General features: G+C 49.6%; 2 protein-coding genes across 2 annotated transcripts; both read left to right on the forward strand.

Moving 5' to 3' along the window:
- Positions 1–6,505: 6,505 nt before the first annotated feature.
- On the forward strand, positions 6,506–7,111 carry LOC109780003 (uncharacterized). Its single transcript, XM_020338598.4, has one exon. It carries the CDS (start codon positions 6,619–6,621, stop codon positions 7,051–7,053), a length of 435 nt encoding a protein of 144 aa, XP_020194187.1. The 5' UTR covers positions 6,506–6,618; the 3' UTR covers positions 7,054–7,111.
- A 4,995-nt stretch (positions 7,112–12,106) lies between these two features.
- On the forward strand, positions 12,107–12,708 carry LOC109780004 (uncharacterized). Its single transcript, XM_020338599.4, has one exon. The coding sequence runs from the start codon at positions 12,190–12,192 to the stop codon at positions 12,640–12,642; it is 453 nt and encodes a 150-aa protein (XP_020194188.1). The 5' UTR covers positions 12,107–12,189; the 3' UTR covers positions 12,643–12,708.
- Positions 12,709–13,435: the final 727 nt, after the last annotated feature.

The following is a 13,435-nucleotide window of genomic DNA, read 5'->3' on the forward strand; positions in this document are numbered from 1 at the left end:
GAACGAGACGGCAATCGACATGCCGAAACTACCCCCGAAGCTACCCCACCATCTCAGCGGAGAAGCAGCGTGGCTTCCACCGAGCTGGTTCAGCCGGAGCATGTCTTGACGGCTCCTGCTAGCTACGCCGTGGATGCTATCACGGAGTCTCAACATTGCCACCTTATGGCGGAATGGCAGAACTTCAAAGTCAAGGCGGCTGTTGGCTCTGTTTTACCTCCTGAACCCGGCACAACCTACCACTGCCGGCCGATTTCAGAAGGATATGCTAGGGTGATGGTGGATGAAATAACGGAGGGATTTGAGGACCTCCAGCTTGACCACCCTACCGGTGAAGGGGAGACTCAGCTGGGTTTAGCTCTGAAGACTCCGTGCCTATGGCGGAAGGAGCTCATTAACCTTCCGAACTGGACGCCTCCGGCGAGTAAGGGCACTCCGCCGCCGCCTCCTCCTCCGGCGAGTGATCAGGGCACTCAGCCTCCTTCTCCGGCGCGTGGCGGCACTCCGCCTCCTCCTCCGGCGAGTGATCAGGGCACTCATCAGCCTCCTTCTCCGGCGCGTGGCGGCACTCCGCCTCCTCCTCCGCCTCCTCCTCCGGCGAGTGATCAGGGCACTCAGCCTCCTTCTCCGGCGCGTGGCGGCACTCCGCCTCCTTCTCCGCCAGCGCCGGCGCGCCAGGGCAGCCAGCCTCCTCCTTCTCCGCCTCGTCATCAAGGGCGGAAGAGACCCGCCGCCGCTGCGGCTACTCTGGCGCGTCGTAGTCCTTCTCCTCCGCCTCGTAAGCAAGGAATGAAGACAGCCGCAGCCGCTCCATCTGCTCTGCCGGCGTCTAGCAGTACAGCTGCCAGAGGCGGGAGGCAATACAGATTCGGTCCTTCTCTGAAGACTCCGGAGAAGTTACCATATGAGAAGACCGAGGAGGAGAACGCGAAGATCGTGCGAGCCGAAGTGAAGAACTTCTTTGAAGGGGTCAAAGCAAAGAAACATCCACCTCCGGAGGAGAATGTAGATCCGGTGAAAGCAAAGCGCACTCTGGCTGCCCTGACAAAACCACCAAAGTCTCCGCCAAAAGGCAACTATGAGCGCGTTCTTGCAAAGGCATATGCCGAAGCGGAGCGGTCGGGAAGTACTGTCAGTGATAAAAGGATGAAAGAACGACGAGCTGGGAAAAAAATTGCCCAGCTCGGCGAACAAGAGAACCAATCGTGCCCCCCGCTCAAGGTGTCAAAAGACATCGTCGCTAATGATCCGGGTATGGTGCCCGGTTATACCGATCTTGGAGATTACCTGCCCGACGATGTACATTATGAAATCATGGAGGTGGACGAACACAAATACCATTACGGGAAGCCTCTCGTCAAAGATGTCAAATCTCTAAGCACGATGATGCGAAGACTACATGATTGGTACATGAAAACCTGCAGAGAGTCTGATGGGATGAGTACTTTAACACTGAGAGTTAAACCGGAGCATGACCTCGTTGGAATTGAACTGCTGAATGTTCCATTTGAGGATTTCTTCCAGTTTTACAATCTAAAGTCCCTCGATAAAACAACGATCACTTGCTACTGTCTGTAAGTAGTACTACTTCTGTCATTAAGTCTCTCTATATAGGTCAGCTCTTTCATTGCATGTATTTATAATTATCCTCACTATATTATGCAGATTGAAGATCGCCGAATTGAAGAAAAGACAAATCGGTGATATTGGGGTCATTAACACAAATCTCATAGATGCATATACGGTTGAAAAACATGCCAAAGAAGCTGAGGCCAACTTGCTACGATCGTTGGTATTAAATCAAAACAAAGATATAATACTCTTTCCTTACAACTTCAAGTGAGTGTTACTGTCTTGTGCATATTCGGTTTCCCTTATTAGTCCAGGTTATGGTAATGTAATTGATGACTTATGCATGCATGCGCAGCTTCCACTATATTCTCCTAGAGATTAAGCTTGAGCAGGGAGTAGTAACCGTCTTAGACTCGAGACGAAAAGATCCCCAGGACTATGCGGACATGACTCAAATGCTCGAGAAGTAAGTTAAATCGATCATTATCCACCATATCAGCAACTTTGTTCATTTCCTGATATCAAGTAATTGTTTTCTTTGTCTGGCAGGGTTTGGAGAAAATTCACCACAAAAGCTCCGGGATTGCCGAAGAAGCTGTAATTTAGAGACCCGAGGGTAAGTACTATAGTAGCATGTTCCGCACATCTCCTAGTGATTCAAGCGCTAGTTTTATCAATACCATTTAGCATGCTTGCTTATCAGTTAGATTGACCTCTATTTTTTGTAAAGTGGTTGTGGCAGGAACAAGGGAATGATTTTTGTGGATACTACGTTTGCGAGTCTATCCGCCACACGACCTGTGAGCGGGGCTACTCTGACGAACAATATGAAGTGCGTAAGCAATAATATTCACAATTTTATTTTATTACCATCATTTGTGTCGAGTTTCATTTATTCATATATATATATATTGACCCCCTTCTTCAAATTAGATGTTTCGGATGCGGGATGAACTCCTAGCAGAAGATCGTATGCGAGCAATTCAAGAGGAATTGGCGGCATTCTTCCTTGACCACGTGATCGCTGAAAACGGAGAATACTATGTGGACCCTGTGTTCTTACAATTTAATTAGGAGATTATATTGTAAGAGATAATTATTGTATATATGTAGCCGGTAGTGTCAGATAGATATACGAGAACTTGTTGTTCGACCAATCTCTCGGAGAAGGAGAGGTGGTCGATATCACTTCTCTCTGTATGCATATGTTCAACGATCTTCTGTTTCCTTCATTTGCTTACTAGCTAGCGTGTCTAGTCCTCTCTATACGTATATAGTACGTAGCGTCGACCAAGCACGGAGATAAGAGAGGACACTTCTCTCTATTAATTAGCTAGCTAACACAATATATGAAACACCTAAATTAACCCCCAAAAACCCCCCAACCCTTTAAAAAAATAAAAACCCCAGCCCCTGAAATGCTGACACGTGGATGCTTATTGGTCCCGGTTGGTGGCACCAACCGGGACCAAAGGCCCCCCTGCCTGGGCTGGCAGCAGCGGCCACGTGGAGGACCTTCTGTCCCGGTTCGTGTAAGAACTGGGACTAAAGGGTTAGGGCTTTAGTAACGACCCTTTAGTCCCGGTTCGAAAACCGGGACAAAAGGCCCTTACAAACCGGGGTAAAAGCCCCTTTTCCTACTAGTGCATGTGGTTAGATGAATTTTGTAATATACCTTTAGGCGATTTCTACTGGTTCTGCCAAAGTCATGTGTAGTAAACCGACTACATAAAACATCCACACATTTCCATTCTTCCACGGTATCTGGAGATGGTGTGGCGGTTTCCGGGAAGGCAGGGCATAGTTGACCTTAACTATGCATGGAAGGGGTGACGAGCAAATTCTGCATGCAGTGTGAACAACTTGTGTGCTCCTATGCAACTCCCCACGACCGCCAGCCCACTGTATATACTATACTCTGCAAGCCCGATATGCAGCACTTTTACACCTCAGCAAATCCTTGGTACGCCTATACTAATGTAGAGTGTGGTGGTAGTATATTCCTCGCGCAGATGGTCCACGTGTTACGTACAAAACCACGCGCCGACTGACGCTGCATGCATGTTTGTCGTGCCAGACACGACCGGCCAGATGAGACACGCGTAGTTTCCAGGCAGACTGTCTCTGCGTTTCAACTTCAAACTTTGCTGCTCTATGCTCAAGAATCAAGATGATACTAGCTACTACGCTGATGTGTAGTGTATTCTTCACCCGCACGCTAACTAGCAAGGACTTGTCACATGCCCGGTGAAAACTGTGTACGTGGGGGTGGGGGTGGGGTGCCTTTCCTCGTCATTGCCTACTCATTTCGGTCTATCATCTCCACGTACGTCCGAACGCCCTCTATAAGTAGGTCATGTTGCCTGTGCATCTCTGCATTGCAGTAACAGTTCGATTCCTAGTTTGTCACTCGTTTGGTAAAAGAGCCAGCACTCAGCAGTACTCCTACGTACGTACGTAGTGCCTCGCAGAAACCCTGACCAAAATGGCATGGTGCTCCCGCGCCTGGCTCACGCTGTTTCTTCTTGCGTGTTGTGCCCTTGTGCAGAGCTCCTACGGCTCGAGACTGTCTCCCCGGGAGCCGAAGAATCCCGGGGTCCTGTCTCCACCGATGATTCACGGCGCCGTCGAGACGGAACCACGCCGCCGCGATGATGGGGCGACCGAAGTCCGGCCGTCGACGGTGAAGGGTACGACTGGTCATCATGGAGCAGACGCTGACGGTGGTGGTGAGTCGTCGGAGCAGAGGAAGGGTTCAAGGCCGCCGGTGCTGCAGCAGGCGCTGGGAAGGATGTTGGGTTCGAAGCTGGCGCGGCGGATCCTGGGAGGGGAGGCGGAGGACTCGGCGGCCGGGCCGTCGTGCCACTCCAACAACGCGCACATCACCTGTGCCCCGCCGGCGCAACACTGACCGGGCCGGGTGCTTCTTGCAGTAGTCCGGGAGCTAGCTAGTCCCAGCTGATTCCTTCGTGCCTTGATGCCTCCCTGTAAATTAACAGTAGCTCTTTCGATCTTGTTCTTCCAAAAATGTGAACCTTTCGTTATTGATGATACAGTATATCATAGTAGTTCACTCGTAACCCGCCAGTCAAGACAGTCCGTATAGTCTCTCATTCCATTTGACTCTTAAGTACAGTATTTATAACTTGCAAAGGTGGTCGATCCTCATGCAGATGCATGGAGAACGTATATTGTTGTCTTTTATAGAAGCCGTCACTTTCCATGATTGCGTGTGAAGAGAAAGTCCGCAGCACTCCAGCTGAGTCCAAACTCCAGTTGCACGAATGCGCGCACACGTACGTGTTAATTAGTAGGGTAGGTGAAGGCAGACATGATGCCAGGCAAAGTCCAAACCTACGTATATACTGAGCAATTCCGAAAGAAGAAACGGCCGACAAAGCCGTAAGTTTGACGACGCTGTCATGGAAAGTAATTAAATATGCCCAGTTTCCGTGGACGACTGACTGACTGATTGTCTGTCTTGATCTTGTCTTTGATTTCCTGTGCCTCAGTGCGTGATGTGAACAGGACGAAAAGGTTCCTCCCTTTCGTACGTTTCTGGCTACGATTCCGAATCCATCATACGTGGATGATTTTTTTTAATACAGTACAATCACGATGCTTGTGCGAATGTAGTTCTAAATTATATTATTTTGCTACGTATAACTTATATTTTATCAGTTAAAATGATGGCCAAAATGTGACACGAAATACGAGGGAGATTTGTAAGTGTTATACACACGTACATTTCGTCCGTAACCTTGTATAACTTCATCTGTAATGATATCGTTCGTTCATCCATGCTCATAGTTTCCTTCTACTTTTTTTAGGGTAGTTTCCTTCTACTTTTAGCATGCATATCTTGACCTTTTTGCACCCCCTCTTTTCGTAAGTCGCGCGGTGAGCGAGGTGCTTCCGTGTAAAGGGCCGAGTAGACATATATAGATGCTTTCTCGACCGGTCTCTGCTCCAGCCGGCCACACGCTACACCAGTTTCCGAGAATATACCTAATCGGCGTGCATTTTGGCATCTAGTAGTACTTAGCATAGGGATGTAAGTGGCAAATAAATGGCGTCCACAATCCCGTTTAGTTAGTTTTTGCTAGTTTGATAATGCATTTCCCTCAAAGAAATAGAAAACCTTTTTGAACTATCATATCATAAGTGGACTTTAAACAGGATTAAACGGGACCCGGTTTACATCCCTAACTTAGCTGCTTGTGAGAAAACTCACTAGTGCTGACTAATACTCCCACCAGTGCCGAAACTCACTACTCGGTGCTCCGTCAGCTGTGACGACATCTAGGAGTACTATATGCTCGTATACTCTGTGGTAGCGTGCGGGTGCACATAGTCAAACATGGGCGTGCGCGACATGCGACCTCAGTTTACCCACCATATGATTATAGTATAATTAGCTCTGCATGCATGCATGCAGTGTGAAACCTATGCAATGCAATATCCGCCGACCAACAGCCCATTGTATATACTACTTCGCACGCTGGGGATGCTGAGATGCAGCACTTTTACAGCTCAGCGAATCCTTGATACTCCTATACTACTGTAGAGTGTAGTGGTAGTATATTCCTCGCACAAATGGTCCACGTGTTACGTGTATAGAGTAGTAATACAGAACCATGCACGGTATGCACCGACAGGTGCTGCAGGCTTTGTCATGAGACACGCGTAGTTTCCAGGCAGACTGTCTATCCGTTTCGACTTCAAACTTTGCTGCTCTATGCTCAAGAATCAAGATGAGATACTATGCTGATGACCTGATATGTAGTGTATTCTTCACCTGATGTGAAAACCGGTCGTGGGTGGAAGCGCCTTTCCTCGCCATTGCCTAGTCATTTCGGTCACGTACGTCTGAAAACCCCTATAAGTACGTCATGTTTGCCTGTGCATCTCCGCATTGCCATTGCAGTAACAGTTCTATTCCTTAGTTTGGTAAGAGAGTCTGTAATCTCAGTACTACTCTGGTTGTTTCCTCGAAAGAAAGCTCACCTAGCTACGTACCTAGTGCCTCGCCGAAACCCTGACCCAATGGCGCGGTGCTCGCGCGCTTGGCTCACGCTGCTTCTTCTCGCATGTTGTGCCCTCGTGCAGAGCTCCCACGGCTCGAGACCCCCTCCCCGGGAGCCGCAGATGGCTGGGGTCCTATCTCCGACGATGGTTCACGGCGGCGCCGCTGAACCGCTCTACGACGACGGGGCGACGGAAGTCCCGGAGGAGAGTGCGACCGGTCATCGTGGAGCAAACGATGATGATGGTGGCGCGGTTGCAACTTCAGCGATGGGTGGGGATGGTGTTGTGTCGTCGGAGCAGAGGAAGGGTACAGGGGCGCCGGTGCTGCAGCAGGCACTGGGTTCGAAGCTGGCACGCCGGGTGCTGGGAGGGGAGGCGGAGGACTCGGCGGCCGGGCCGTCGTGCCGCTCCAACAACGCACACATCACCTGTGCCCCGCCGGCGCAGCACTGACCGGGCCGGGTGCTTCTTGCACTAGTCCGGCAGCAGGAGCTAGCTAGTCCCAGCTGATTCCTTCGTCCCTTGATGCTTCCCTGTAAATTAACAGTAGCTCTTTCTATCTTCTTCTTCCAAAAATGAGAACCTTTCGTTATTGATGACCCATGATACTAGTATACGTGATTCATTCGTAAGGCGCCGGTCAAGACTTGATTCGGTTTGAACCTGAAATATTAATTCTTAAAAAAAATGAAGGCAAAAGATTTACCTCATCGATATTAATTAATCAGAAGAGAATTGCCCAGTTGATTAACGGAAAACCGGGCGAAAACCGAACCTCAAGTGTTTATAACTTGCAAAAGGTGGTAGATCCTGATGTAGATGCATGGAGCACGTATATTGTTGTCTTTTTTGAAGCCGTCACTTTCCACTTTTCCATGATTGCGTGTGATGAGATACTCAGAGTGCGGGCGTGATGCAATCTCAGCGCACCTTCTTCCACTCCAGCTGAGTCCAAACTCCAGTTGCACCAATGCGCGCGCACGTATGTGCGATGCGGAGCTTTGGTCTATGGTTCTATATGTACCCTATATATATATGAAGAAAAAATAGTAATGTAATAAAAAGTCAAAAATTTCTGAAAATATTTTAAAAATAAACTTGACCTTTCATCGTACTCGTGAGAAAAGTTCCACAAAAAGAAAATTACTCTTCCTTTAAAAAAAATTTTTGGTCAAAATATCGTGAATAGTGACCTATAGTGACTTCATTCGTAAGGCACCGGTCAGCACCTTTACATTTCTATCAGCACCTTTTTTTATAGTCATATACTAATGGGCAAGTAAGTCAAGTTTATTCTAAAGATAGTTCTTAACTATTTTGACTATTTTTGTTTAATTATTAAAAAATTCCCCATATAGGTTGTATTTCACAAGTACGTGCGGGTGTGCTAGGTGAAGGCGGACATGATTGCCAGGCAAAGTCCAAACCTACGTAACGAATGATTCCGAAAGAAGAAACGACTGACAAAGCCGCAAGTTTGCCGACATGTGGTGCCTGGGAAAGTGAATAGAGCGAAAAGGTTCCTCCCTTCCGTATGTTTCTGGCTACGATTCCGAATCCATAACACGTGGATGATCTTTTTTTTTCAATACAGTATAATCGCATATGCTCATGTATAGTCACATGTATAAAGGTGCATACATACACTATCAATACGAGCCGGCGCAGGATTGACGAAATCACCACAGACGTCTCATAGTAGTCGACGGAAAGTCTCCTTCCACTAAATGAATATCGCCGAAAAGCCTAAAATAATTCAAAAAAAAGATGCAAGCATCAATGCTAAGTCCAGACTCGAACCCTGACGGGTTGGGTTCACCACAAGAAACTAACCATCTGAACCTCAGAGCCTTAGAGCTGAACCAAAGTCCATGCATGGCCAGCCAGGCAGGGTGGGTGTGTATCTGGAATTTTGGATATCTTATTTCCGTAACACTTTTAACTCATTTAATTTTCACGATGGGGTCTCCTTGAGGAAAATGGGCGTCCTTTGTCTCCTCGTCGTTGCATTTTGGTTTCACTCTGTAAATCCCTCGATATGACGGTTCCGTACATGACAGTGTGGCAAAGCCAAGAGTTCGAAATCGTGATGTCAAATACATGTGTTCAGATGAATTTTGTAATACATTTTTAGGCTATTCCTACTGGTTTTGCCAAAGCCATTATCTGCATGCATGGATGCATCCTGTGTGAACCTGGCGATACTCGTGTGCTCCTATGCAACTCCCCCGACCACCAGCCCATTGTATATACTCTACTCTGCAAGCCAGATACTACGCAGCACTTTTACAGCTCAGCGAATCCTTGATACTCCTATACTACTGTAGAGTGCAGTGGTAGTATATTCCTCGCACAAATGGTCCACGTGTTATCGTGCAACGCCACGCGCCGATAGGCGCTGCATGCATGTTTGCCATGCCAGACACGGCCGGAGGAGACACGCGTAGTTTCCAGGCAGACTGTGTCTCCGTTTTAACTTCAAACTTTGCTGCTCTATGCTCAAGAATCAAGATGAGGTAATAACACTAGTGGTGCCTAAACTTGCCATCCATGTTCACTTTGGTGTCTAAACTTGAAAAATACACCGAACTGGTTCTATAACTTGGCAGTATGGTTCAAATACGGTTCAATCACGTCTAGATGTGTATGTATTGCTGACTAGACATGCCAGTATGGCGTGAGGCCCACTTGCAGTGCCGGGACAGACTGCCATGAAGAGTGTGCGTCTCAATGACCATCGGGTCCCACCTGTCAGTGCACAACTGAAATAAACTAAAAAGTTGCAAAGCTGAGATTTGAACCGGCGAACTGTGCGCGGCGCAGGACATGCACCAACCAACTCCCCCGTGTAATTCTGCTGTCTTTTAAGCACTGCAACGTTTTATACATCCAATACAGCCGTGGAGTTAAATGTGCTGCAGCTATTGCACCAATTTTCCACATGCTAGTTTTTTTATTTTAGAAATTACAGAATATTCAGGTAGTATATGAAGGGTCCATGCTTTTAGGAAATGTATCTCTAGTTGTAAAAAGTGTTCACTTGTTTAAAAAAGTATATGTGTTTGTGAAAATATATATTTTGGAATAAAAATAAATATTACAATATGTGTGAAAAAAATAAACAATGGCCTAGTGTTCCCCCGGGATTTTATACATTCTTATATTTAAATTAGCAAATTTTAAACTGTACATACATTTATCTAGTTAAAAGAACATTTTAATCACCTGAATTCATAATAATACGTAAATATTTTTTAATTACATTAACATGTTTTAACATAAAAAATTATGCATATTATTTCTAAGACAAGTAGATACTAGCTTTATTTTATTACCATTGCAATAATTTGCATAAGTTTTAGAATTAATAAAAACAAAAAAGAAACCCACACGTCGAAGGGTCACGTACAAAAGGAAAAAGAACTAGTATGTAAACAAATGACCACATGATATGTTTTTAAAATATGAAGATTTTGAAAATTAGATTAACATTTCAAAAATGTATAACTTTAAAAAATTCCAAATTTATTTTATTATATGTGTGAATTCTTACAAATATTATGAAACCGTTTTGTTAATTATTTTTTATTATTTCAATTTTGTGGATATTTAAATTTGCATTAACATTTTTCGAGGGGTCATTAACTATTAATTCAATATTGTGACTATGGTTTGAATATTTTTCTAAAAAACGAAAAATAACTAGCATGTGGAAAATTGGCCGCACTGATTGCACTCTAGTTAGCTACATAAAGGTTAGGGATGCATAATAGTCAACTAACTTTCCCTGGTGATATGGTTTGCGCAGGTCCTTCACAACGCACAGGTCGCCGATTCAAATCACAGTCTTTTTTCACGAATACGGAAAGCTTGCGTATCATTGCATTGATAGAAGGAATAGAATGAGTACAGCGGGGATACAACACATAACACAAACGCAGACATGCGTGAAATGGTGCCTGGAGCAGAAGGAGAGGGGTGCTCGGCCCAAACAAAAAAGGAACAACACAACTAGAACCAACCCAACCCGAACCAAGAGCGACAATGCCGAACCAGCGATAAGCCTCAACATCGCCAAGCCAACACTGGGGACACCACGAGCGAGCAAGATAGCGCCTTCAAGAAGGAAGACGACGCCGAGACGTCTTCGCCATCCGGTCCGGAGCAACCGAACCTAGAGTTTCCCCCGAGCTCGAAGAGGGACGCAGCTGAAGGCCATGACAACGCCTTCAAGAAGGAAAACGCGGGTACGAGGCCGCCGGGGCCGGAGCAGCACCAGGAAGGACCCATCGCGAGGAGCCCCGTGCCTACCAGTACCACTGACGCCTCGCCACCGCCGCACGAGAGCCATCACGTCCGCACGAGGGGAAGGAGGTGCCGCCGGAGGAGGGGATGGGGCGCCTGCACGGGGCAGGCCGCACGCATCCCACAACCCGGCGCAAGCCCCGTGCCCAGCTGCGGACAGCAGCAGCACCAGGCCGCGCCGCCAGTGGGAGGGGGAGCTGCAGGGATGGGTGCCCATGGCCGCGGCCATGGCACCACGCATCCACCACCGGACCGGCAGGGGGCGGGGGCAGCAGCTGGATGGGGGGAGGTGGGGGCGCCCGCGACTGCTTTGGAGGAGCTCGGCGACGGGGGGAAGCGCGGCAGGCCCGAGCCGTGCGGGGGGCAGGCCGACAAGGGGAGGCCGGATCCGGCCGCCCGGCACAGCCAGGGCTCACCTGCAGCCCCGCCGGACCAGCAGACAGCCGCGTAGGGGGGTCGGGGGGGCGAGGTGGAGCGCGCGGGAGGCCAGATCCGCCCCGCCGCCACCTTCATGGGGTCCGGCGCGGCTTCGCCGTCTGGCCCTCTGGCGGCGGCGATGCGGGGGAGGGCGGCGGAGGTTACCTCTAGCGGCGGCGGGGGCTATGGTTCCCCCTTGTCGCCAGAGGAGGGCGACGCGGGGGGGGGGGGGGGGGGGGGGGGAGGGGGTCCAACTAACGAGCCTCCATTCAAATCACAGTCGTGCTTCATTTTTTTCGGTTGTGCACTGACAGGTGAGCCCCGATGGTCATTTAGACGCACTATTTCCTTGTCGGTCTGTCTCGGCACTGCAAGTGGGCTCCGTGCCACGCTGGCATGTTTAGTCAACAATAGATACATATCTGTACGTGATTTGAACCGTATTTGAACCATACCGCCAAGTTATAGAACCAGTTCGATGTATTTTTCAAGTTTAGGCATCAAAGTGAACATCGATGGCAAGTTTAGGCATAGCTGGTGTTATTACCTCAATCAAGATGATACTACTACGCTGATGTGTACTGTATTCTTCACCAGCACGCTAACTAGCAAGGCCTCGTCACATGCTCGGTGAAAACTGTGTACGTGGGGTGGGGCGCCTTTCCTCGACATTGCCTAGTCATTTCGGTCTATCTTCTCCACGTACACGTACGTCCCAAAAAACCCTATAAGTACGTCCTGTTTGCCTGTGCATCTCTGCATTGCAGTCCCTGGTAAAAGAGCCAGTACAGTAGTACTCCTATCTTGGAAAGAAAGCTCACCTACACCTAGCTACGTACGTAGTGCCTCGCAGAAACCCCGACCAAAATGGCACGGTGCTCGCGCGCCTGGCTCACGGTGCTTCTTCTCGCGTGTGCCCTTGTGCAGAGCTCCTACGGCTCGAGACCGTCTCCCAGGGAGCACCAGAAGCCCGGGGCCGTGTCTCCGGTGGTTCACGGCGCCGCCGCACCACACCGCCGTGAGGACGGGACGACCGAAGTCCGGCCCTCCACGGAGGAGGGTCCGACTGGTCATCGTGGAGCAAACGCTGGTGATGATGGTGCTGCTGCTGCAACTTCGGCGATCGGCGGGAGTGGTGCTGTGTCGTCGGAGCAGAGTAAGGGTTCCGGGCCGCCGGTGCTGCAGCAGGCGCTGGGAAGGATGCTGGGCACAAGGCTGGCGCGGCGGGTCCTGGGAGGGGAGGCGGAGGACTCGGCGGCCGGGCCGTCGTGCCACTCCAACAACGCGCACATCACCTGTGCCCCGCCGGCGCAACACTGACCGGGCCGGGTGCTTCTTGCAGTAGTCTGGCAGCAGGGGCTCTACTCTAGTCCCAGCTGATTCCTTCATAGGTGCTTCCCTGTAAATTAACAGTAGGTCTTTCGATCTTGTTATTCTAAAAATGTGAACCTTTATTTCGTTAGTGATGATATATGATACTAGTACGTACGTACTTCATTCGTAAGGCGACAGTCAGGACTTGATTCCATTTGAGCCTCACTATTTATAACTTGCAAAGGTGGTCGATCGATCCTCATGCAGATGCATGGAGAACGTACATATATTTTTGTCATTTTAGATTAGAAGCCGTCACTTTCAATGATTGCGTGTGAAGAGAAAGTCTGCAGACAGCATTCGTCGGCCGTCTAGGTAAATGCATACGACCAGCTTCCCCTCCTTCCCTCCCCCGCCGCCACCCGCGAGGCGCCAGGAAGGGCCCCAAATCCCCTCCGCCGAACACCCCTCCGCCTCCCCCCTCCTCCCTCGCCGCCGCCAAAGGGCGCGGCCGGGCGAAGCCCGGTCGTTGCCGGCGGCGGCGGGGCCTTCTCGTCCTCCGCGCGTGAGGGTTGGCGCGGATCCGATCTCGCGGGCGGGGCGCTGCGCTCGGTGTCAGGCGTGGCGACGCGGCGGCGCCCCGGAGCAGGCCGGCGATGGTGGCGTGGCGTCGGGCGGCGGATGGCATGGTGCCGGTGCGGGCTGGTGTGCCGTCGGGCGGCAGATGGCATGGTGGCGGTGCGGGCTGGTGTGGCGTCGGCTGCGGTGTTCCGGCAGCGCCTCGGCGTCGCGTCCGGCG

This window comes from Aegilops tauschii, chromosome 4 (genome assembly GCF_002575655.3).
Source record: "Aegilops tauschii subsp. strangulata cultivar AL8/78 chromosome 4, Aet v6.0, whole genome shotgun sequence".
Lineage (NCBI taxonomy): Eukaryota > Viridiplantae > Streptophyta > Magnoliopsida > Poales > Poaceae > Aegilops > Aegilops tauschii.

What these genes read in the sequence shown, in the direction of transcription:
- LOC109780003 (XM_020338598.4), top strand. Translation starts at nt 6,619, where the DNA reads ATGGCGCGGTGCTCGCGCGCTTGGCTCACGCTGCTTCTTCTCGCATGT.
- LOC109780004 (XM_020338599.4), top strand. Translation starts at nt 12,190, where the DNA reads ATGGCACGGTGCTCGCGCGCCTGGCTCACGGTGCTTCTTCTCGCGTGT.